Below are 26,756 nucleotides of genomic sequence, written 5' to 3'. Positions count from 1 at the left end.
GGGTTGGTGGGCCATAGGAATGATGTAATTAAGTTGTCTATGCATGCAGGTTACATAATTGATCTAGGCTGTGAGCAAGATCGTAATTGGGAACACATGATAAGTAAGTCCCATTCCATGTGGAAATAAAAGTAAGGCAATATGTAAATATGTATGTTTTCACTTACCTTGCCTGGAAAATACATCATTTGTCAAAATATTTTCCTTCAGACTCAATGTGTCTCTTCTTTGTTTTTATTCTTGCCGCATGTTTAGTATCGGGATTAAAAATAAATGTCTCGTTTTGATTTAGCAAATCTTTTTAGATAAAGTTTTTGAGAAGCAGATGCGAGAGCCCACCTATTTCATTCTCACCAGAGACTGAGAACCTGATCATTTGTAAACAAATATCACTCGGATTAGAGCAAACTGAGTTAATTACTTAAATTTTTTGATGTTTCCATTTCACTCCAGAGCTTGTATTACATTTTATTTCCAGTGCGCTACCACATATTTTGCGTTGTCGAGCAGTTAGCGCGTAAAATTGAGTTCATGGAAGTAAGATGTAGCTCGTGGGGCGTCTACGGCAGCGGAATACCTCAGGGTGCCTTGTCTGTCGGTTTACGTAACCGAAGTCTCTACCCGAAGGGTCAACCTCAAGGCGCCCATCCAAGAATTTCGCCACTGAGCTAATTTAGCAGGCCCCTAGCTGTGCCTAGTCAGGGATTCTTCCAGACTTGCTGTCGTGCGTTCACCTTGTCATAACACGTAACTTTATACTGCCGTCTAGTAGAGGTCAATGACGAACATGTGCTGAGGGTAGCCGAGTCCTTGCACTTAAACATTCTCTACCTACAGCACGGGCGAGGGATTTTCCCTGAGTGACAGTTAATTTGGCAGGAAGTACGTATATGTGCTCTAAAGCATTGTGGGTGAGCGCAATTAGTGTATTTTTTATTTTTATTTTTATATATTTTTCATCGTATAGCTCTTTTCTTTAAGAATATATACAGAGATTCACAAAGGTCGAACATTTACACCCACTAGTCTCTGACCTCTGGTTTGTGCAAATTTACCACTACCTGCAATTGGCAAACCTTTTCTAGGTTGCACCTGGATAGAGGAGCTAGTCGCAGTTTTCCAGGCGTACATTAGGAAAAGTTTTGTGAATGCCTTGCAACCACTGTTCGGTAGGATTTCCGTTGGCCAAATTATAGAGTTTATGTGAAAATTCTTTGTGCATGGAACGTTTTTCTCCCTCAACAGGGAAAATATTCTCCACCGTGAAGAAATTCCTTCCTTTACACCCCCATTAACTTTAGTTTGTTATCCTTCCCCTCTTGAAACGAGGCAGGACTAAATCTCTGACCATTTTCAGGGTAGTAAGGTGCCAAAGAGTAGTTTGTGACTATCTAGAAACTCACACATTTGTGGTTGTGGAGTAACTTCCCCTGCAAACCACGTCTTGTTACGCTTACTTAACATCCTTTGAGCAGGATTTACTCCAGTGCAGTCTTGCAGGTTAATGGTATCAATTTGCAAACAAGTAAAATGACTCATGCATAATATAATTACAATAAAACTCTTTATTTCATGCCCCCCTAAAATATAATTTCTGCATTTTTAGGGTCAAGCGTGCGATAGCGTGCTAGTGCATGCATATCGCTTGCGAGATGCTGTTGTATTTAGAAAAACAGCTTGAAGCCCGCCCTTTGCTTATCATTTGTTTGTTTGCCTGGCACTCTTCTTAACAGCATTGTAATTGGTCATGGCTGCCATATCATTATTTCCATTCCTGTCCGTAGAGTATGGGTCCAAGCACTGATTGATTCAACTTAACCAGTGCCCATCCGCTGCTCCTGACCTGATTTGGGTACTGTTTTGTTCTTTTTAAACAGAAGGCCTGTGACTTACAAGAATGTGCTCAGCAGGGCATACAACATTTCAATTTTTTTTTTTTTTTTATAGTTAACTTTTTGGTTTATTTGGACAAGTCTTATTTTCTCACTTTCACTCATGTTTTGAGTTATTTTTGCTTGTGGGTGCTGTTCTCAAAAGATAACTATTATCTTGTTCTAAATATTCCAAAGCAACATTATTTCTTTCTTATGTGTAATTAAAAAAATTATGCTTTAACACATAATTGTGCAGTACGCCCTAATGCAACCCACTCCAATTCAAACCACTCGCCCCAATCCACCACACTCCAATCCTCCCAACTGACCCCACCCCAGTCTGCCCCTCTCCAATCCAAAACATTCTGCTTCATTCCAATCCAAAACAATCTGCCCAACTCCAATCCAAAACAATCTGCTCCACTGCAATCTTTCCTAAATCCAATCCAAAACCATCTACCCCACCGTAGTCCAAAACAATCTTCCCCACTTAAATCTGCTCCACTCCAATCCAAAGCAATCTGCCCTACTCCAAAACAATCTGCTCACTCCAGTCAGCCCAGCTCCTGTCCAATCTGCCACACTACAATCCACCTCACTCCATCCCAATACACCACACCAGTCCTCCCAACCCACCCGCTCCAATCTGCCCCTCTTCAATCCAGAACAATCTGCCCCCCTCCAAATCACAACAATCTGCACACCCCAATCCAAAACAATCTGCTCCAAACCAAAACAATCCGTCCCACTCCAATCCAAAACACTCTGCCCCACTACAATCCAAATAAATCTGTCCCTCTCCAATCTGGCCTACACTAGTCCAAAGCAATTTGCCCCACTCAATTATATTACAGTCCGCCCCACACCAGTCTGACCCACTCCAGTCCCAAACAATCTACTCCACTCCAATCTAAAAATATCTGCCCCACTCCAGTCTGCCCCCACTCCGATCTGACCCACTCCAGTCTGCCCCACTCAAATCCAAAATGATCTGCCCCACTCCAATCCAGAACTATCTGCCTCACTTCAATCCCCAAAAGCTGCACCTCTCCAATCCAAAACAATCTACCCCACTCAATTCTAAAACAATCTGACCCACTTCAATTCAAAACCATCTGCCCCACTCCAATCCAATCCACCCTACCCCACTCCAATCCAGTACACCCCACTCTGATCTGCCCCACTCCAATCCAAATCAGTCTGCCCCATTCCAATCCCAAACAATTTGCCCCACTTCAAAGCAATCTACCCCACCTCAATCTGCCCCACTACGATCCCAAAAATATACCCAATACAACCCAAAACAGTCTGCCCCACTACAATCCAGTCCGCCCCACTTCACTCTGATCTGCCCTATCAACTCAAATCCAAAACAATCTGCCCCAATCCAAAACAATCTGCCCCACTCTACTCCAGTCCACCCCACTCCAATCTGCCCCACTCCAATCCAAAACAGTCTGCCCCACTCCAATCCAAAACAATCTGCCCCACTCCAATCCAAAGCAATGTACCCCATGCCAGTCGGCCCAGCTCCATTCCAATCCGCCCACTCCATTCCAGTCCGTCCAAACCGCTCCGCTCCAATCCGTCCTACTCCAGTCGAGTCCACCCCACTCCAATCTGCTCCACACCAATTTGCCCCAATCCAATCTGCCACACTCTAGTCCAAAACAATCTGCCCCACCCCAATCCAAAACAAACTTCCCCACTCCAATCTGCCCTACTCCAATATAAAACAATATACCCCACCTCAGTCTGCCCACTGCAATCCAAACAAAATCTACCCACTAAAATCCGAAAGGCTTCCCAACTCAAATCCAAAACAATCAGCCCACTCCACTCCACTCCAATCCAAAACAATCAGTCCTACTCAAATCCAAAACAATCTGCTCCACTCAAAAACATAAGATCTCCCCCCACTCCAATCCAAAACAATCTGCCTACTCCAGTCCAAAGCAATGTGCTCAACTCCAGTCTGCACCACCCAATCTAAAACAGTCGGCCCACTCCAATCCAGAACAATCTACCCCACTCCAATCCATAATATTCTGCCCCAATCCAGTCTTCTCCACTCCAGCTCTACTCCATTCTGCCCCACTCCAGTTCAAAACAATCTGCCCCACTCCAGACCACCCGCTCCAATCCACTCCACCTCATCCAATCCAATCCACTCCACCTCATCCAATCCAATCCACCTCATTTCATCGCAATTCACCTTACTTTATCAAAATTAACCATACTCCAGTCCACCACACTCCACCCCACACCAATCCAATCCACTCCAATCCAGACCAACCTTATCCACCCCCAATCCAGTCCAATACAATCTACTTCAGTCCAGTCCAATCTACCTCACTCCAACCGACTACAGTCTAACCCACCCCACTCCAGTCCAACCCACCCCACTCCAATCAGCCCCACTTCAGTCCCAAAAAAGTTGCATCACTCTAATCCACAACAATATGCTTCACTCCAGTCCACAATTGTCCCCACCCTAATCCAAAACAATCTGCCCCACCCCAATCCAAAAATAATCTGCCCGACCTCAATTCAAAACAAACTGTCACGCTCCAGTCCAAAACTATCTGTGCCACTCAATCCAAAACAGTCTGGCCCACTCTAATCTGCCCCACTCAAATCCAGTCCACCTCTATCTAATGCAGTCCACCTCAGCCCGATCCCCCCGACTCTACACCTCTCCAATGTGCCCCACTTCAACCTGCCCCACTCCCATCCAAAACAATCTACCCCACTCCAATCAAACCAGTTTGCCTCACTCCAAACCAATACAATATGTCCCACTACAATACAAAGTAATCTACCCCTTCCGGTCTGCCCCTCTACAATCCAAACAATCTACCAACTGCATTCTGAAACAATCGGCCACATTACAAGCTAAAACAATATGTCCCATGCCAGTCTCCCCACTCCAGTCCAAAGCAATTTGCCCCACTCTTATCTGCCCCACTCCAATATGATACAATCAGCTGAACTCCAATCCAAAACAATGTACCCCAATCCAATCTGCCCCACAGCAAACCAAAACAATCTTCCCTACTCTAAACTGCCACACTCCAATTCAAAACAATTTGCCCCACTCCAATGCAAAACAAGCTGCCTTACTACAAACCCAAAACAGTCTGCCTCACTCCAATTCAAAACAATTTGCCCCACTCCAATCCAAAACAATCTGCCCCACTTCATTTTGAAATAATCTGCCAAACTCCAATCCAAAAGAATCTGTCCCACCTCAATCCAAAACAGTCCGCCCTACTCCAGTCTGTCCCACTCCATACCAAAACAATGTCCCACTCCAATCCAAATCCATCTGCCCCACTCCAATCCCAAACAATTTGCCCCACTTCAAAGCAGTCTACCCACCTCAATCTGCCCCACTCCAATCCAAAACATATACCCACTACAACCCAAAACAGTCTGCCCCACTCCAAACCAGTCCGCCCCACTTCCCTCTGATGTGCCCCACCAACTCAAATCCAAGACGGTCTGTCCCAATCCAAAACAATCTACCCCACTCAACAATCTGTCCCACTCCACTCCAGTCTGCCCCAGTCCAGTCCAAATTAGTTTGCCCCACTCCAACCCCAAAACAATCTGCCCCACTCCAATTCAAAACAATTTACCTCACTCCAGTCCAAAACAATCTGCCTTAATGTAAAACAGTCTGCCCTACTCCAGTCTGCCCCACTCCATACCAAAACAATGCCCCACTCCAATCTAAAACAGTCTGCTCCCCTTGAATCAAGAACAGCCTGCCCCACATCAGTCCAGAACAATGACCCCCCTCTCATCTGCCCCACTCCAATCAAAAACAATCTGTCCCACTCCAGTCAAAATCAATCTGCTCCACTCCAGTCAAAAATATTCTGCCCCACTCCAGTCCACCACACTCTGACCCACACCTTCAATACAGTCCCCTCACCACAATTCAATCCACCCCACTTCATCCCACTTCATCCCAATTCACCCCACTTCATCCCAATTCACCCCACTTCATCCTAATGAACCCCACTCTAATCCAGCATAATCCATTCCACACCAATCAACCTCAGTCCATCACCCCAAACAAGTCCAATCCATTGTACCCCACTCCAGTCCAATTTACCCCACTCCAATCCACCACACTCTAGCCCAGCCCACCTCACCCCACTCCAACCCACTCCAATCCAACATATCCCACTCTAATCCACCACATTCCAATCCAACCCACCTCACCCCAATCCAATATATATCACCCCACTTCAGTCCAGCCCACCCCAATCTAATCAAAGCCACTCTACTCAAAATCTACCCACCCTACTCCAGTTCATCCCACTCCAATCTAAACCACCTTAATCCACCCCAGTACAATCCAGTTAATCTTAACCCTTCCCACTCCACTCCACCTTAATCCACCCCATTACAATCCAATTCCTCCCACTCAATCCAGCTCACCCCTCCGGTCCATTTCACCCACCCGAGTTCATTCCTCCCCACTCCAATCCACTTTTCCACACCCCAGTCCAATTCAACCCACCCCACCCCAATCCAATCCACCCATCCAGTCCAGCACACCCCATTTCAGTTGATCCCACTGGCTTCATCCCACTCTACTCCAATCCACCCCACTCTAACCCAGTCCAATTCACAGCATCCCAGTTCAGTCCACCTACACCTCTCCAATCCATCCCACTCCAATCCAATTCACCTTAACCCACCCCACTCAAGTCCAAACTAATCCGCCCCACTCCTGCCCAATCCACTCCACTCTATACCACCTTAATCCAACCCCCACCAATCGAGTCCCCTCCACATCAATTTAATCCACCCCTCACCAATTAAATCCACCCCATCAACCCAGTCTTCCTCTCTCCATTCCAATCCAACCCATCCCAGTCCACCCTACTCAGTTCAATCCACCCTACTCGAATAACCGTCCACTCAAATCCAGTCTACTCCACTCCACCCCAAAAATCCATTGCAGTCCAATCCCCCACCCACAACACTCCAATCCACTTCACACCAATCCCATCCACCCAAACTCAGTTCACCCCACTCAATCCAGTCCGCCCCACTGCATTTCACTCCACTAGAGTCCAATCCATCCCACTCCAGTCCAATTCACCCAGCTGCAGTCCTCCCAATCCAACCCACCTCAAGTGAGCCATCCCACTCCACTCCAATACACTCTAATTCAAACTAGTCAGCCCCACTTCTAGCCACCTCACTTCGCTCCAATCCAACGATGAATCCATTCCACGCCACTCTAGTCCATTCCACGCCACTCTAGTCCATTCCACGCCACTCTAGTCCAATCCACGCCACTCTAGTCCAATCCACCCCACTCTAGTCCAATCCACCTCGCTATACCCTAGTCCAACCTACCCCACTTCTGTTCAGACTACCTCACCACAATCCATCCAGTCCACCCCACTCCAGTCCACCCCATCTACTCCACTCCATCCGAATCCACCCCACTCCAGTCCAGTGAATCCAATATACTCCACTCCAATCCACCCCACCCCATTCCAGTCTAGTCTAATCCACTCCACTTCAAATCACCCCACTAAAAAAAACAAATCCAGTCCACCCTACTCTAATTTACCTCACTCAAAATCCAATCCACCCCACCCCAGTCCAATCCACCCCACTTCAATTCATCCATCCAAATCCAATTTAATAACCCCACTCCAATCCACCCCCCTCCATTTAATCCACCCCACTCTACTACAATCCAATTCACAGCACTCAACGTCAGTCCATGCCACTACCTAAATTCACTCCAACCCACTTCATCCTTTTCCACCCCACACCATGACACTTTCTACCACTTAACCATTTAACTCTACTCTCTTCCACTCGACACTGTACTCCCCCTACTGCATTCTACAACACTCTGCTCCCCCACTTCACTCTACCACACTCCACCTTACTAATATTTAGCCATGCTGAACAGCAGCCACACCGATGTACAACATGGCAAAAACACATTGCGAAAGCCAAGAGCTTTTTGTATAGGCGACACCTATTGGCTTTGCCAATGCTCGTTAGGAGTATTCCATCACTTCTAGTACATTCTATGTATATATATGTATGTATATGTATATATATATATATATCATGTATTTTTTAAATCTGTCTTTAATGTAATAAACGATTAGTGGCCTGCCTAGTGATTTCTTCTCAATGCAACAGATCATGTATGTTTAAATCAAAACTGCGACTGCAGAAGACGAAAATTGAGGTGCACATCAAGTCTATACCCGTTCGTAGGGATAAATGAGTGCATGTCATAGGATTGTATTAAATTCTCTATGCACAAGCCATGAATAGTAATGGAATATCTCTCACTGGTTACGATTTCTATAATGTGCCCCACAGGTGGGTTGCCATGGTAGGGGAATGAACAGAGGACACTCAGTACATAGTCCTGTTTATATGTTCCACTTACTCAAAATAACTGTGGTTTTAGTTTTAGACTTGGCTAGTGTAGGATCACGGGATCAACGCACCCCTGGATGGAGATGGGGCCAATTTGGCCCACTCCTTTTACCTGCAGTATTTAGATTTCCGTCTGCTGCTTCAAGCCTGAGCCCACTGTAGGCCTGTTGAGTCCAATGCATTGTCTGACTGGGGCAAAACATAGACCCGGGCACCAAAATGAAAGTGGCTCTCACTAGCGAATCAAACATCGAAAAAAAAGTGGCCCATTTTTACAGGTGAGCGAAAAGCGCTTCGTCCTGTGTTGTAATCTCTCTTTGGGCTTCAAAGCACACCCACGTCACGTCAGTTTCTTTCATTGGTTCCTGAGCTTGCCTTTAAAAATCTGCTTGCTTTCATTAGTGAAAGGCATGTATAAGTCATGCCTTTTTCGTTGTTTAACCCTACTCGAGCGCAGCGACCAAGTACTGAAAACATACGAGGCTCCACGTTTTGCGTCCGGTTTCTGGACTACTTTTTCTCTTTTTTTCACAGCGCAATCTCGCTGGGCAGAAGTCGAGCGCTTTGCATGACATCGACCCTGTTACATAGTTAATTGCACTTTTGCCGGTATGTAAATGATTGCACTTTTGCCGGTTACATGGATAAGTGCACTTTTGCTGATAGGTTTCCCTTCGAGGGAACTTTTATTTCCCTTTGTGTGTCTGCCAGTGGCGTAGCGTGGGTTGTCAGCACCCGGGGCAAGGCAAGTCATTTGCGCCCCCTAACCCGGGGCAAGGCAAGTAATTTGCGCCCCCTAACCCGTGGATTTTAGCACTCGAGAGATGTTGCGCCCGGTGCGGCGGGCCCTCCCTGCACCCCCCACGCTACGCCACTGGTGTCTGCTATGCACTGATGGGACCGTCCGCTCGCTTATGTGAAACTTTTACTTTTCAGTTTATATTTCAAGAAAAGTCCAGTTAGTTATGTGAAACTATTTTATTTAAATTTTCAATTTATGTGGCAAGAAAAGTCCGGTTAGGAGTTTATAATGCTAATTGCTTTAGCTCAAGTAAACGCGAGACCGGTTGCATTACAAATGCTTGTTGCAAATTGGGGGCGTTTTAAACATGTAAAGACATACCTTATAAGTATTTTGCAGGATATGGGAAACCCTGTGCGTCTGTGCTTGCAGCAGGCAATCAGGCAATATCCTTGGCAATGTCGGGGAAATCGACAGTGGAACCGGCCCAGAAGACCATAAAACAGGCCCACGCACCCAACTGTCAAACCAGCCGTTCAGGCACTCCCTGACTGCCCTATAGGCCAGTCCGACCCTGGATGTAAACCCTGCTCCAATGTAATCTCAACATTTAATGTTCTTATCCGCTTTTTTATACCATTCTAAGCACTCATGTGTCTTTTAAACATATTTGTAATGTTTTCCTTGTTTAAATAAAGTTGTTTGTTAATTTGTAAAGGACTGATTTTAATGTGATTTGTTTTACATGTACTGTATAAGCCGAGCTGATTGGGCTCATAACAAAATTGTTCAGAAATTAAAACTTGGTAGTGTTCTGTAATCTACAGTAACGCTGAATTAAAATGTTCCCATAGATCATGGTACCTGGATGGGGAAATCCTGCTGGTGCTCACTGCGGTTTGCATTGTATTCCCTCTCGCTCTTCTCCCCAAGATAGGTAAGCAGCGTAATAACACCTCTCTCTTCAACACCCCCTCCCTGCCCACCACACTCAATCTATTAAAATAGGCCACTTTTAAATGCTGGCTTTACTTTGGGCGGTTGATGCAGAATGAACAGTTTAACTTTAGATTTATTGGACCTCATTCTGCCTGCAGCTCTCAGTAGTTAACCTATCACTCGCACTGCAGTAGTATGCCGCTCGCCCTTCTAAAATAAAATCTTTACAGCAGAACATTAAAGGGCAGCCTTTACTTACAGCATGCCATTAGTGGTAAGCCAGTTCTAATTCTGCGCGCCAAAACTGCATAAATGATCTGTGACAGGCAGCTGGAATGCTGTTATTCCGAGCTCTAAGCCCCAGATACTACGCATTCTAATCTAAAACATGCCCGATATGTAAGGATCTGACTGCGCTGTATATTGGGATCAGTTTCCATATAACTTACTCTTTATTTTACTGTTATTTTACAGGCTTTCTTGGCTACACAAGTAGTTTATCGTTTTTCTTTATGGTGTTCTTTGCTCTTGTGGTAAGTTGGAATCCTGTGGTGCACAATTTCTGAGTTTGACATTAAAATCAATATGCTGTTAGTTATTTAGATTTTTAGTTCGGTTTGTTATCATTCTTTTTACTGTGGATTCCTTTTTATCTCTGTAAAGTTACATTTGTGTCCTGCAAAAATGTTGTTTTATGTGTATCTTTTTGTTAATTTGAACTCCGACCTATTCACGGTAGGATATGCCATGCCTGCTCAGGAAAATCTTCTCTGAATGTAAAATTTTGCAAAGCATAGAATTATATAGAGGATAAAGTACCCCCTGCTGTACATTATAAGAATATTGCAAGTCACCTTGGATTTCCATGACCATATGGAATGAGGAGGCCGAAGGCCAAGCTTCTTCTATGAGGTTATGAAACTCCAAGGTGACTTGCAATTTCCTAATCATGTACAGTAGATACCACTTTACTCCTTATAATACATGGTCACAACATCACCTGTTCCACAAGCCACTTAATGCGTACCACTTTCCAATAAAAGATAGAGCACGTTCCAAACATAAATATAAAAAATAGAATAGCAGGAACAAAACTAAACACATCAAAAACTGTTATATATTTGTTGCAAAAAGATATTACGATAAGGTTAATACAAGTCACTTTTTTAAGTCTAGTGCGCAAGCGCTCTGGCTTGTTGTAATCTATCTTTGGGGTTTTAACCACACCCACTGCACACCCATCACTTTCCCTCGTTCATGGGCTTGCCTTTCAAAAATCCTTTGTTATCATTGGTAAATGCTTTACGTTTGTCCCTCCTTGGGACAGTTTTGTTACTGACTTGAGCCTCGACTTTGTTACATGGATTATTGCACGATTGCCGATATGTTTGACTGCAAGTGATCTACTTTTTCCTTTTGTGTCTCTCCTTCGCGCTCATGCTCATGGCAGCCGATCGCTTTGAATCGGCTCTCTTATGTCAACTGATTTACTTTTAAATTTCAAATGATGTCGCAAGAAAAGTCCAGGTAGGAATTGACAACTCTAATAGCTCTAACTCGAGCAAACAAGAGATCCATCGCATTGTAAATGCTTGTTTAAAAAGGTGCAGTAGCTCAAAATGTGTAGAAGCATTACAACTTAGTAGTGCAAAAAAATAGTGCAAAGTAGTGCAAAAAAATAAATGTTGCCATAAATATCTCCATTCTGCTGGTCACTGTAGAGCTAGAAAAGCAGAGCAGAAGAAATAAAAGCAGTGAGGCATTCTGACTTCAGAACTTAATTATTAAAATTAAGGCTTCCAGTTTTTCGTTTGTACTGATTTTACCAGGTAAAGAAAAGCAGAAAACAATCTATTACCTTTCTGTGTTTATTTTTTATTTTTAAAACGGAAAAAATACCAAAAATTGTGCTTTTTATGAGTGACACTCCTTGTTGCCCTTCATGAATTCCAGACCAACTTCTAAGCAGATAGACACCATGGGCATTTAAAAACAGGATGAGATTCCCTTAAATACGAGCATATGTTACAGTGTAGTTTTATAATGCTAATATTTACATGTTGTGTAGTGGTTTGTTATATTTGGCTGCTTAATTTGCACGACAGGCAAAACACGCCAGGCATCAAAGTAAGAATCTATGTTTAACAGTTGAATAAATGTGGAACATACCATTTTACAACTCAATTAATTCTCAATACATAGAATAAATGTGGATTAATACCAGTGAAGTAGCTGAAAAATAAATATGGATAAATGCAGACAGAAATGTAAAAGAAAATAATACCATAAAACCGAGAGCCCTAATTATAAGCTATTACAATTGAGCAGTCATGCCATTCCATTATAAAAGGCAACTAGGTGCATCACAAGTTGTCAACTTGAGGTTAGAAATTAGAGTTGAGGTTTAATACTGGGATTGTAGAACCATGTGTAATATAGATGGTAACTGTAAATGAGGGGGATCTATTTTAGACGATTCTGAATTGATAACAAATAGGCAATAAGAATAAAGCTTGAATAGTTTTATGTCTCGCAGAACCGTGGGGTAAAAAACATCCCAGATGTGCACAGTTTACCCATCTATAATTGTATGGTGTATATTTCCACCCCCCACCTCAAATCAACAGCCCCTTATGTAACAGCCATATGTTACATATAAAAAAAAAACAACCAAAAGCTGGCTTCTTACGAGTCATTCCAACACCCTCTACATGTACCTTTTCCCCTCCCCAAATTAAAAAATAGATACCTAGCCGCCTGCTAACAAACCCCCACCACCCTCTCAAAAAACCCTTCCCTTAATCAAATGTTACAAAATAATACATGGGCTTCTGCCTCCCACTCACACCACCACCTCAATATACCCCATCCAGTACCTAAACAGGAAAAAAAAAAATATCTGGCCTCCTGCCACCCTCTCCCACCACCCACTGCAAACTCTGCCCCTTCCAAACTGAAAAATAAACACCAGGCCTCCCGCCCTCTGTGCTATTGCACCAGCTTCAAGACTAAAGCCACGCTCTGACAGTGAGATAGGCGAGTACAGCGGCTTTTGAGCGCCATTTGCCAGCAGATATTGATTTCCCCTGTCAGCACTAGGCTCACAGTGAAGTAGATGGTTGGTGCCGGCACAGTGCTATCCACATTCTCCCGTCTACTTAGGGTCTGGGGAGACCCAGGAGAAGGTACATAATGTTGACAACTACCATTTCACTACCACACTACGGTCTCTAGACACCCAGGTAAAGCTGCAGAACAAAGGGCACGCAAGCACTTCCCTAACCAGCATCCCAGCGGTGGATAACCAGTTTGCCTACCCATTGTTGTGACATCACTTAACTGAATAACTTGATATCAATTCACAATGAAACGCTTTCTATGGAAGTCCTATATAATAATAATGTTAATAATAATGTATATGTAGCTGTTGGGGGCAGAAAAGTCCCCTGCGTGATAAAGGACATGCACCCCTGCATGTGTGCCTAATCTGCAGCGATATCTGGATCATTCATATCGATTGTTGTCATAGGCGAAAAGGGATCATGTGTTCACCATGATTTAGGCCGGTCTCTCAGATTGTGCTCTTGTTAGACTGGAAGGGCTATAAAAGCATTACCCAAACACAAAAACTGTATGCTGCCACCACCACACTTGTGCTTACTACCAATAGTAAGCACAAGTGTGGTGGTGGCAGCATACAGTTTTTGTGACAGTGATCAGTAAATTGATTAGGCCTTTTTATTTATGTTACTGGAGTGAGGCATACTGGCCCACTCTTGTAAAGTTCTGCTGCTGTGTACATAATTTGTCCATGGCCTACATCATGTTAATATGTTTCGCTGTGCAGTGTGTGTGCAATAGCGTTTTTGTGCTGGAATATATGTGTGCCTGTGTGTGGCATAGTACATTGAGGCCTGAGGGTTCCAAATTGGAAGCACAGGACATTGTAGAGGCATGTGGATGAGCCATCCCAGATAGTTTTGTGGATTGCCTGCTGCATTCCTGAGTGATGGGTGGAACACACACAGAGGAGGAAGAGAGAGCAAGTCTCTCTAGTGCACGTCAAAAGAGTTCTTTGATTCTAAAACAGTCATTCCACAGTGGACTGTGGATGCATCTCAGGAAGGAAATTGGTCTGAAAAGGGAATCCTGAAGAATAGAGCTGGGGGTCTTGGCAACCTTTTGATAGAAATATATCAGTGGGGCTTACATCCGGGTGTGATCTTCTTGTCACACCCATGGCCTGTGTATGAGGCTATCAAGATTTGAGTCGTTTCTGCTGTCTCAAACTGCTTCCTGGAGAAAAGATAGAATAGGGAGTGGGCAGTTCAAAGGAAGCAACCTCCACATCACGAACGTCAAAACTCACTCACAAATAAATTATGTCTGTGTGTGGAAATGGATTAAAAAAAGGGGAGCTTGAGCCTCCCAAAATTGTCAAACTGGAGCTGTACATCAGCAGGGAGAAGCGTAGTACGAACTCTCCCTGTTGTGACCAGGACTGGAGACCAAGGTTTGCTCGTCTCACTACTGAGTACGAAGACATCACCCAGGAGAATCAAGACCACTCACCCTGGAGCATGGAGCACCAGCATCTGCCTCCTGTCGAGACCATATCAGCCTGTGACAAAATGGAGGGTGCCTTGAGCGAGCGAGGCCCAGTGGGGATCCTGTCATGTGGATCGCTAAAGCAAAGTGTGAGATTCTGGTTCTGCTTTGAGGACCATGGCACCAGTAGGGCCATCCACCCATGTGCTGCTGTTTGTTCTCTCTGTATGCCAGTTGAAGACCACAGTGAAGTTTGAGGACTGTAGCACCAATCGTGTTGTCCACCCGGGTGGTGCTTTTGCGACCTCTGTATGCCAGGTAAAGACCACACTGAAGGTAAGACGCTCGTCCTGGTACAGGGCTTGAGCAGGAGCGGGCCGATGCCTGTGCAGTTGTATGATATTGAGGGAATGCCGCCTTGTGTGCTGTTCGTGGCCTCTGTTTTTCAAGAGGGGATCTTTGTGAAGATAGGTGCTGGTGCCCTGGTGCAGCATTTTGACAAGAAAGATGGCCGTCACCCCATGCAGTGTTGTGACCTAAAAGGTCCATCTCCCAGAATTACCTGCTCGTGACCCTCGTGTGCCAGAAGGGGGCTGTGGAGAAGGTAAAGGCCATCACCCTGGGGCAGCTACTGGGACAAAGTAGCCGGTTGGGACCCCCAGAAGAATTCAGTCACCTAAACCCAGGAGCACTCAAGGCAGGTGTCGGACTCAGGAAGACTAACTGAATGATCGAAGAAGCATTGTGATCACCTGCCGCCTCGCTTGGAGTATCTAAACTTCTGCTCACCGGCTGGACAATGACATGTGACCAGGCCTGCGGGACCGCAGCTCCAGCGAGAGCGGGTAACATGGATTGCTGATCCTCTGGGGGCAACTTGTTTTGACTAAAAGCACTACGGAGCTGGAATACTTTAACTTTTATCAAGCAATTGTGAAACTTCTAAGACTTTCTAACGGGGCCTAACCTGTATGAAACCTCACTTAAATGGGGAATAAGAACCATCCTTGGATAGGGAAGTGGGACTCTGGGACTACTAGAATATAGTTTATTATGACATATAGTAATGCTTACATTTTGGTAGTACGCTTGTTTGACGAGCACTTCATCAAATTTAATGTTTTGTCATAAACTGATCTAGAGAGACGCAGAGGGGGCTATTGGATGACAGTAGGAAGGCTAGACCCTACCACCAGGGTTGTCAGTATCCAGAAACCTGTCTCCCTCCTCAACTTTTAGTTTGTAGACTACTACATTTTGCACCACCAACTAGCCCTATGTGAATACCTGGCTGTGCTGTTGATCTGCCAGATACACGTTGTGCTGAAGGTGAATATCTTCCTCGGGGGCACCACAGCTAGCCAACATCACAAATAAAGTGCCATTGCCACATTTTGGAGTTGGAGTGGTAGCTCAGAGGTGGCATTGTGAAAGCAGGCCTCTGTTATTGGCCTCAAAATAGGGCCCCAGGCTTAAGGGTTTTCTCTTTAATGTAATCTTCCCAAATTTTGGTAACCATTTGATATGATGGCTTTTAATGTGCACTGAGTAATTCATCCTTTAGCATACAGAAAGAAAGAAGTAGAGTCCATCAGGGCAAAGACAGTGAGGCCATGGTGAGAATGAATGCATGCTTTGCACAACTTGACATCGTATGAAGGAGAACCCTCAGAAGGGTAATTCTGTTTTGTTTGCTGGCAGTCCCAGCTCAGAATACTACAGAGGCCTTACAGTAAAAAATGGTCAAGATTTTGACTGAGTTGCTATCCCGTCATCCAGAGGACGAGGATGGACTGGTGATAAACGCCCATAGCCTCATGACTAGGAAAAAGGCTGAGAGCAGAAGCACTGGGGGCACATTGATGGTGCCAGTGGCCATAATGGAAAGAGCAGCATTTCCTAGGGCCATCTGTAAAAAGACGGTGATGTGGGGGACCGGTGGTTGCTATTGTGTCTAGATCTGAATCCTACATCAGTTTCAAGGAAGTCTGGTGTGAAAAATGAGGATAGCACCAATGTTAATTACTCTGATTATGCCAAAGTGTGGCTGTAAACCATGGTTCTCCCTTCTCTTTGAGATATCCTTATATTCACTTCAAAGACTTGCCTTGCATACAGATTTGCTGAGCGAGCATCTTGCACAACTGTTCCATCCCTGTACTGAGGCCCTTCATTTTAATGCTTGGGCACCTCAGGTTTTACGAGTTGGTTATTTGTAATATCTCTAGAAATGTATGCACGTTTTTAAGGAATATTATGTGTCTAAATGGACACGCCTTTTCAGCTCTTGCATTACTCTAAATGTCTACCTACTGAAGATCACATCAGCATCGAATTTGCCACCTTTTGCACTTGCAAACAGCTGGATTGGCTAATACATCCTTGGGTGTTGTGTTATCTAGATGCAATGACAGCATATCTTCAAAGCGGATGACACAAATCAGTCTCATTTTCCAACCATAAATGCATTTTTTGAAGGGTTGAAAAAGCATTTGCTCCCAGGTTAGCTTCAGCCCCAGCAGGTGTCAGTGTAGTTCTTACTAGACCAGTGTTCCCAAACTGTGGGTCGTAACCCATGGGTGTGTCATGAGCGTTTTTTAGTTTTTTTTGGGGGTGAGTCACAAAAAGTCCTAGTAATAAATAAACATGCTTTTAAATTCTGCATTTATCTTGTCACATTTGCTGCACTTCAAAGACAGAGGTCAAATGTCCGGTTAAGTCTTCTGACGAATTTCAGCTTTTTTTTTTTAACATGGAGATTGTAAACACCAATCACCTCTTACTTTGCAGTGAGAGAAAGTAAAGTGAACTATGTGAAAATCTTCTGGGAGTACCGGGCGAGTTAAAGGAAAGGCTTTAAGATGCATTTTTTGTAACATAAAAAAAGATGTAAATACCTGTAAGTGGACTGTACACATTCAGCATTTATTGAAAATGAAGCAGAGTTGTTCTGTAATTCTGAAGTGTTGATGGAAACAAAGATTGTTATAGGGTAAAAATAAATCAGGACATTTTACATGGTGGTGTGCAAATGATAGACATTCACTCAAACCTGATTTCCACACATTGTCATTTGTGTGCAGTATATTTTTTTATTTATATTTTATTTGATAAAATATATGTTTGATGGCATGTGTAGCTGTAGATACACAAGCTTTGCGTAAGTCCGCCATTCAGTGTTGGCTACTGAGTGTTGCAAGTTGTTTTGGTTCGAAGAATCTTTTTGAGTCACGAGATCAACTGACTCCTCCTCTTGGTAATATTGTGCATGGGCATCGGGTCCTTTGTTACATTGTTTTCTCTCCACTGTTGTGTTCGGACGTGTATTCCTCTCGCTCCGGAATTCCTTGGTTCTGTCTATTTCAAGCTCTTCTTTTCCGCCTTTCTTTCAGCGATGGCATTGTAGTTCAATCGCATTTTCACTATCTAACACACTCGACCCGAATTTCTACGTTTGGGTTGGTTAGCCACCCTTCAGGGCTCCACAGACCACCTGGAGCCTACTACTCTACGTGGTGTTGAGAAATGCAGGACTGATGGAATGCACTCCATTTCGATTTTGCCTTCCATGCCATTCAACATTCCTTCACACCAATCAACACCTGGTGTGTAACCTGTGCTTGTCCCTGGACCATAAAGAAGAAACCTACAACGCCTGTCTGTCTTTTCGATCCAAAAATACCCTCTGGGACTGAAGAACGCGTCGATTGGAGATGAAGTCGAAGACACAGGACAGCACTCTTTATGTCTTCAGGCAAGAGCATGCGCAGGAGGAGCTCGACAATGAAGAGGCTTTCTCCTTAGAAGATTCGGAGTCTGATGTTCCATCGGACATAGAAAGTCACCCTCTTACCTCTGCACAACCTGTGAGTACATAAGCCCGACCTCAAATGCAAAGACTTTAAAGAAGCCCCACAAAGAGGTTATCGGTCCACCACTGCCTTCTGGCCATGGTTCGATCTGAAAATGTTATTCAGATGCCCCACCTTTGGGCCCAGCACCGAAAATAGCCAAGACTAAAATGTGTTTGGTATGGACCTCTGGCTCGACACCATCTCATTCAGCCTTATGATCAAGTTGAACCTTCGACCCGAGTGCTTCGGCTCTGAGCAAGAAGCCATCTACATCCGCTTTGGAGCCGACAGCTTCCAGTCAACACAAGGCTTCCGCTCTGAAAGCTTTGGAACCGAAAACTATGCTTTCCAGAAACTCAAGTCTTTCTTTGGAAGCAGCTTTACCAGTGGAGCCAATCCTCAAAACAATGGGCGCTCTTCAGCGCTAGCTCCATATTCAAAAGTGAACAGGTCAAATTATTGCTTCTATTCCTGTCCCAATCAAGAGGAAACTTATTTTGCAACAGACTTTGGACACTGCTTCTCCACCTAAAAAAGTCTCTAGAGACAGACAAGGCTTCAGTTCAACCTCAACCTTCTCCGCCGCACTCTCCTGTACTTCCTCTTACTCCTCCACCACCTCCACAATCTCCTCCACCTATGATTGAGCCACAGTTTACTCCACAAGGCTCACCATTACCTCAGGGAGATGATGTGGGGGTTATTCCATAAGACATAGACCAATGGGATTCATATGATCCAGATCCCATACTTCCAAATGTCCATGATTTATACCCTGCTCGCCCTTCACCTCCTGAAGATGCAATATCATATCAGTTCATAGCACAGGCAGATGCATATCATAATATACAAATGCATTCTGAGAAAGATTTTGTCTTTGATAAACTCACTACCACCCATAAAGAAAGTCAGTTTCTGCCCATGCTACAGGCATGCTCAGACATGCAACAGACATTTTAAAGAGCCTGTTAGATCCAGCATTATTAGTCCAAGGGTTGACAAGAAATAGAAGTTGCCCCTACAGACCCTACATATATATCGGGTAACAAACATCCTTGACTATATTGTTGTCAGCACTACATGTAAATGTGATAACAGTCAGTCAGCGGGAGATGCACCTCCCCCTGACAAAGAAAGTTAAAAACTAGAAGAAACAGGAAAGCGAGTAGCTGCACGAGCAGCCAATCATTGGTATCGCCAATTCACAGGCACTCCTAGCATGCTACGATAGGGCCCACTGGGACTAGATGGAAGACATTTTCCAGTAACTCCCAGGGGAACAACGCAAAAGGGGACAAGGAATAGTTTCTGAGGGCCAAACTATTTCAAATAATGCTATTAGGTGTGCCGCTGATTAAGTTGAGACTGCTGCACATGGTATTAATACCAGCATCATTATTAGAAGGCATGCTTGGCTCAGGTGTTCAGGTTTCAAGTCTGAAATCCAACAGACAGTTCTTAATATGCCTTTTGACAAATAAACATTTGTTTGGGCAGGTGCTGGACACCACTATAGAAAAGCTGAAAAAGGATTCAAAAACAGCAAAGGCTATCAGGGCTCTACTCGCTACACCACAAAGGGGTAATTTTCATCACCCACAATTCAGAGGAGGCTTCAAACCCTCATATAATGAGCCCTCCACCTCACAAACAAAGCAAGGCACCCTTTTCTACCACAGAGGGTCCATTAGAGGTTCATACAGAGGTGTGAGCAATAAAGGCAGAGGGAAGACGTCCACCTCTAGAGGATCTGCCTCCAATACACACCAGTGACTACTTACACCTTCCAGCGGCTCACACCTTTCCAGTAGGGGGAAGATTAACATATTTTTATCAACAGTGGTCCAATATCACCACAGATCAGTGGGTTCTATCAATTATCCAACATGGTTACTGCGTAGAACTCATTTCTACCCCACCACATATTCCTCCTCGAGTTCAGACTTTCACAAGACCATCTTGCTCTTTTAAAAGAAGAAGAAATACAATCCCTTCTTCTTAAAGGGGCTATAGAGTCAGTTCCCCGCTCACATCAAGGTTTAGGAATATACCCCCTAAACTTCCTTGTACCAAAGAAGGATGGGTCACCAAGACCAGTTCTAGATCTCAGACCACTCAATCTATACATTCTCTCAGGACATTTCCATATGGTCACTCTCCAAGATGTCATTCCCCTTTTACAGCAGGGCTACTGCATGACAACTCTAGATCTGAAGGACACATACTTTCACACTCTCATTCACCCAGCACACCGCAAATACCTAAGATTTGTCATTGCGTGGAAACATTATCAATTCAAGGTTTTACCATTCAGGGTGACAACCGCTCCCAGGGTCTTCACAAAGTGTCTTGCAGTAGTTGCAGCATTCCTCAGAAGACAACACTTACATGTCTTTCCCTACTGGGATGACTGGCTCATCAAAGCCAGTACCAGCCAGCTAAGTCAGCTTCATACTCAAACCACAGTAGACCTCACAATACAAGGTTTATGGGATCCAGTTCAACAAACTTCTCACATCAGTTATATGGAGTTACAGGCAGTCTTTCTAGCACTCAAACCTTTTCTACCTCAAATCTCCCACAAAATGGTTCTAGTTCGTATAGAGAACATCACAGCCATGTATTATCTGCAGAAACGGGAGGGAGTGGGGCATGGTCTTCTCAGCTCTCCCTTCTTGCCCAGACAATTTGGAAATGGGTAATTCATCTCCACATACACTTACTGACGGAGTATCTCCCAGGAATGGAAACCAGTTTGCAGATCTCCTTAGCAGGATGCAGCAACAAGTCCACGAATGGGAACTGCATACCCAAGTACTTCATCAGTACTTTCAAGGGTGGGGCACACCAGAAATAGACCTCCTCGCCACTGCAGAAAATTCAAAATGCCAAACCTTTGCATCCAGATACCCACACCCTGAGTCCAAGGGCAATGCTCTGTGGATTAATTGATCAGGGATACTTGCTTAAGCTTTTACACCTCTCTCACTCATTCCATCTCAAGCTCACAAAATGAGACAAACATCACTCATCAAGATCCTTGTAGCTCCCACATGGGCATGTCAAACTTCGTTCATAAAACTGTTGGATCTGTCGGTGGATCCTCACAAGAAACTTCCCAGTAGGCCAGACCTTCTCACTCAAATTCACAGTCAAATATGACATCCAGATCCCAAGACACTCACTCTTGAGATATGGCTCCTGAGGTCATAGAATTTGGTAATTTGAATCTCCCCTTAGAATGTATGGAAATTCTTAGGGAGGCACGTAAACCTACAACTAGAAAGTGTTATGCTCCAAAATTGAAGCGTTTTGATTGCTATTGTCAACCTAAACACATTGACCCACTCAAAGCCTCAGTTCAGGACATTCTTTGTTACCTGCAACATTTACAAAAGGCAAACATGGCATACTCCTCTATAAGACTTAATTTGGCAGCTATAGCTACTTACCTTCAGAACAGACAACATTCTCTTTATTCAGGATTCTAGTTATAAAGCCTTCATGGAAGGTCTCAAAAGAGTCATTCCGCCCAGGGTTCCCCCAGTCACATCATGGAACCTAAATGTTGTTCTCACTAGACTCATGGGTCCACCTTTTGAGCTTATGCATATTGTTCATTACAGTTTCTTTCATGGAAGGTAGCCTTCTTGGTAGCTATCACTTCTTTAAGACGTGTAAGTGAAATGCAGGCTCTAACTTTAACCATTTTTCCAATTACATAAAGATAAAGTCGCTCTTAGGACAAATCCTAAATTCCTTCCAAAAGTGGTTTCACCATTTCATATTAATTAGTCACTTGAGTTACCTGCTTTTTTCCCCACAACCAGACACAGTTTCAGAAAGAGCTCTTTACACACTGGAGGTTAAAAGAGCTTCTATATATTATTCTGACAGAACTTAAGAGTTTAGGAAATCCAAATAGCTTTTTTGTAACATTCTCCATGCCTCATAAACGCAATCCCATTTCAAAAAACGGTATAGCCAGATGGATAGTCAGGTGCATTCAAACGTGTTATCTTAAAGCTAAAGGACAGTTGCCTATTACTCCTAGGGCACATTCCACTAGGAAAAAAGGTGACTATGGCTTTTTTAGGTAACATTCCAATAGATGACATTTGTAAAGCTGCTACTTGGTCTACACCCCATACATTTACTAAACACTATTGTGTGGATGTTTTAGCATGGCAACAAGCTAATGTTGGTCAAGCTGTGCTTAGGACACTTTTTCAAGCCATTCAAACTCTTACAGGCTAGCCACAGCTTACTTGGAGGGGACTGCTTTACAGTCTGTGCAAAACATGTGTATCTACAGTTATATATGTAATTGAATGGAAAATGCTACTGTTTATGGCATGTAGTGCTGTAGATTCACATGCGCCCTCCCTCCTCCCCACAAGCCTTTAGTCATTCTAGTGGCATTCTTACATACATCTTTTATATATGTAAATACACTGCATGGACACCTCTCTCTCTTTTTCTCTATATGTACTCCTTACCTGACCTGCTTGCGGGAAAACAATCTAACAAAGGACTCCATGCCCATGTGCAGTATTACAGAGAGGAGTCGCCGCTTGATCTAGTGACTCAAAAAGATAATTTTGACAAAAACAATTTGCAACACTCCGGACCCAACACTAGATGGCGGACTTATGCAAAGCATACGAATCTACAGCACTACATGCCACAAACATATATCTACAGGTAATTGACATTTTCTTTTTAGCAGTACAACTGTATGTATTTACAAATAGAGTGGCCATTTCAATGAGGAATGTGCTGTCTGTATATGAAAGTGCGTTATTGCACAGTGCTTTAGTTAGTTTGAAAAATTGCCTACTTTGTGTCCACTAAAGCTATGTCAGTTGCAGAAGTTCATTCTAAAAATTGAGTTGTGGTTCTAACAAGTTTGGGAAACACTACACTAGATTAATTGGGCACCATATGAGATAATCAATTTTTGCCTATTTCAGTTCCTGTCCTGGTGTTGGTTGCCATCACTGCCCTGTGTGGGGTTGGTGAGCTTCAGACTTGATCACTCGAAGAGCCATGCATGCACTTTCATATCAATAGGGTAGTGTTCCATACACTCTTTTTCTACCAAAAGTAGTTTAATCTTTCCATGTCAATCGGTCTGTTAACTTGTCATCTCTTTTTCCTAGGCCCCAGTTCCTCATTTAGATACCTATCCACTATTTTGATGTCAGAAGATTTGTCAAGTGTTAAGCAGAGGACCTACATGTTTTCAGGAAAACTAAAAAAACTCCTAGGTGCCTTTTAACCACCATATCTTGTCAACCCATTCTCTGAAGGGGGTATTGCAAGATGGACTGTCGGTTGCATTCAGATTTGTTATGCTAAAGCTAAATGCACCTTTTACCCTACCACTAAAGGATGTTCTATTTGCAAAAAGAGCCACCATGGTGTATCTAGGCAACATGTCATTAGACATATGTAAGGTTGCTGTTTTGTTCTCACTCCATACCCTTTCTATACGTTAATGGGAAGCTATTCAGGCCTGACTGAAAGCACAGTTTGGTAAAACATTGCTAAAACATTGATCCAGACATCTCCTTCCTGTTCTAGCAGACCACGGCATTAAGGTTGGGGTATCGTTTTTCATTTTGCAATGTACACCAGCAGCAAATGGAAACAATTTACTTAACTGTAGCAATTGGTTTACTGTCTTCTGTTAATTCACTTGTTCTTTCCAACACTGGAGTTGATTGCCTACTGGTCTTAACCAGCATTGGGATTTTTAATTTTCTTAACGAAATACACATACTTCTTGTGCTCCACTTCTAAAGGGGCGGCTTCTCTGTTATGGCGGAGGAGCGTTGCCCCACTGCTGAAAGGCAGCAGAAAAATAAAATGATTATTAAACTATTTTATTATCATTTGATTTGTTTGCTTCCTCAGCCAGTCTGCTGAGTGCAAGATGGGGCAGGCCATTCTCCGAGTCAGCAGCAGGAGGAGGAGGAGGAGGAGGAGGAGGAGGAGGAGTAGTCTGTGCACTCTTAAGTGTGCATGTCTGTTTGGCCGGCCGTCTTAGGCCCATGTGCACTTAGAACTCTCCACCTGAGCTGCGTTGCACAACCGGGCGAAGAACCAGCCCAGGCTCCCAGTCCCTGAGTGGCATTTCAGCCTGCTCAGGCCAATCTCTGCACTTCTCTCATGCTGTGTAACAGCATGAGAGGAGAGCTTAGTTTGGGTGGGGAGAGGGGAGCGAGCACAGAAGCACTGAGGTGGCGGGAGCAGAGAAGCACCGAGGCGTCTGGTAAGTCTTTGTCTTTTTTAAAAAAAAAATATTTCCCCCATCCCATACCCCCCCCCACCCACCCCCGCTCCGCGTGCTTCCCCAACTGCATTGCACTTTTCCAGTTACTAACTCACCACCCATTTAGGTGGAAAATACCTGTTGCTCTGTTGGTTCTGGGTAGTTAACACAAATCAACTTAGAAGGAAAACGTGCTTTGCTGGTTCTGAGGATCTTAACACAAGTCAACTTAGATGAAAGTTCTGTTGTTCTGAACCCTACATTATATAGCACAGGTGCAGTAGTGGGCCGCGGAAGGGGCGGAGGCACAGGAGTGGGGGAGAAAGGAAGGAATAAAAGGTAAATGTAAATAAAAAAATAAAAAACACTTACCTTCTCCGGTGCTCCTTGTTCCTCGACGCTTCTCTGCCTGTGCAGGCACAGGCTCCCAGCCTTCCCTGCACCAATCCTGACGCTGCACAAAGCAGCATCAGGGTTGGCTGGGAGCGTCCAGACAGGGCACTCCCAGGCAGACTGGGAGCCTGTGCAGGCTCTCTCTAGCCCAGCAACTGTTTTGCTGGGCTGGAGAGAGCCTACAGCGCATGTGTGTTTGGCCAGCCCGAGACAGTTGGCCAAACACACATGCGCTGTGAAGGGGGAGTGCTGAGCAGTCCCCCTCAGTGCACGTCACCCCCGTGGCCCTGCCCCTTTAAAAGAAAACAATAATAAACAGAGTTTATTATTGTTTTCTTTTAAAGGTTTTGCAGGTGCAGGCTGGGGGGGGGGATGATTTTGGGGGGATGAGCGGGGTGGGGGGAGTGTTGGGCAACGCTCCTCCGCCCACACGGAGGAACCGTCACTGCAAGTATGTGCAGTTCATGTGAATCTATTTCACTACAAGCTGCAAACCAATTGTTACAGATAAACGTTTCCTTTCTGCACAGAAAAGTGTTAAAAGCCACAACTTATTCAAGCTCTTCCCGTGAGACCACGCAGTGATAAGGCTGTGTGATGTTACATGCATCAAATTATTCTGAGCTGCTTATTCTCTGGGTCGTTGATTGCAAGAGCATGCCCCCACCCTTCTGCCAAAAGGATCTGCTTTTTGTATCGCCTTCAGCCACACTTACATACTCCCTGTTTTTCCCTTCCTCCAGGGACACCAGGCTGCCAGCCGAAAGCTTCTACATTGGTGCTTTACTTTCCATGACCTGAAGTGGCAGTGAGATCGGTGCACCGTAGTTATTACTTGCATCTTACCACTAATGCTAGTCCTTCTTTTATTGCCACAATAAAGCACATTTTCCTGTCACGTCCCTGCATATGCAATACCAGATGGCACTGGGCTGTTTTACGTAGATTGCAGCGCCTCCATCAAAATCAGATCTAGGTGTTAATTTAATGTATGGATACTTAAAACTGATTTCAGCTGCACTGCAAAACCTTTTTACTTTTTTGGCTCTTAATAACTTGGGTTCTGAAGACAAGTGATAGCTCTACACATTATATAACATTTCATTTTTGCCGTAAAGGGTACACCCTCCCCTTAAAATACGTACTCGCTTTATCAGTTCATGAATAGTTGTTTTGGAATAGACGTCATCAGATGTGGGCTGAAAAGAAGTTTCTTTCCTTTAGCGTGATGAAGGCCTGCACAGAGGACTCTCGAGGGATACAGGGGGTGAGGGGCTGTTTTCAACAAGCAAACGTTGAGTGAAAGGAAGAAGGAGCCCATGAGAGCAGGGATGTGGTCACCTCACCAGTCCATTAGTAGCTAAACCATGTGTTCTAACCACTTCCAGACTTCAAAGCTGTCATAACAGCTACCCAGGGAGTCTGTAAGGATTCAAACGCCCAAAACTGACAGTTTCCCGTCTAAAATTCTGGAATGAAGGTGACTACCTTTTTTGTAAACTGCAATGTGCTCGTTTTGTACGTATGACATGATTTTTCGAAGCAAGTGCCTTTTTAAGAAGACATTGTCTAAATGCCGTTCCACTTAGGTTTAATTATCTTGTTTTGTTAGAACACTTCTGAAGTGAGTACTTGAACCCCTTGCTAATTTCGAAGGTACATATATAATGCACGTTTAAGTATAGATTATG

At 44.2% G+C, this 26,756-nt stretch overlaps 1 protein-coding gene across 2 annotated transcripts in view; it reads left to right on the top strand.

Annotated features, from left to right (window-relative positions):
• Positions 1-26,756, top strand: part of SLC38A6 (solute carrier family 38 member 6) — a 324,618-nt gene that overhangs the window by 171,479 nt on the left and 126,383 nt on the right. For both annotated transcript variants that reach the window (XM_069207408.1, XM_069207409.1), the window contains 2 exons: positions 9,909-9,991; positions 10,468-10,526. In XM_069207408.1, the coding sequence (XP_069063509.1) occupies positions 9,909-9,991; positions 10,468-10,526 (142 nt within the window). The remainder of the gene's footprint in view (positions 1-9,908; positions 9,992-10,467; positions 10,527-26,756) is intronic.

The sequence above is a fragment of the Pleurodeles waltl genome, chromosome 9 (assembly GCF_031143425.1).
Source record: "Pleurodeles waltl isolate 20211129_DDA chromosome 9, aPleWal1.hap1.20221129, whole genome shotgun sequence".
Classification (NCBI taxonomy): Eukaryota; Metazoa; Chordata; class Amphibia; order Caudata; family Salamandridae; genus Pleurodeles; species Pleurodeles waltl.
The sequence above is the reverse complement of the archived record's forward strand: the minus strand, read 5'-3'. Positions and strand labels throughout refer to the sequence as shown.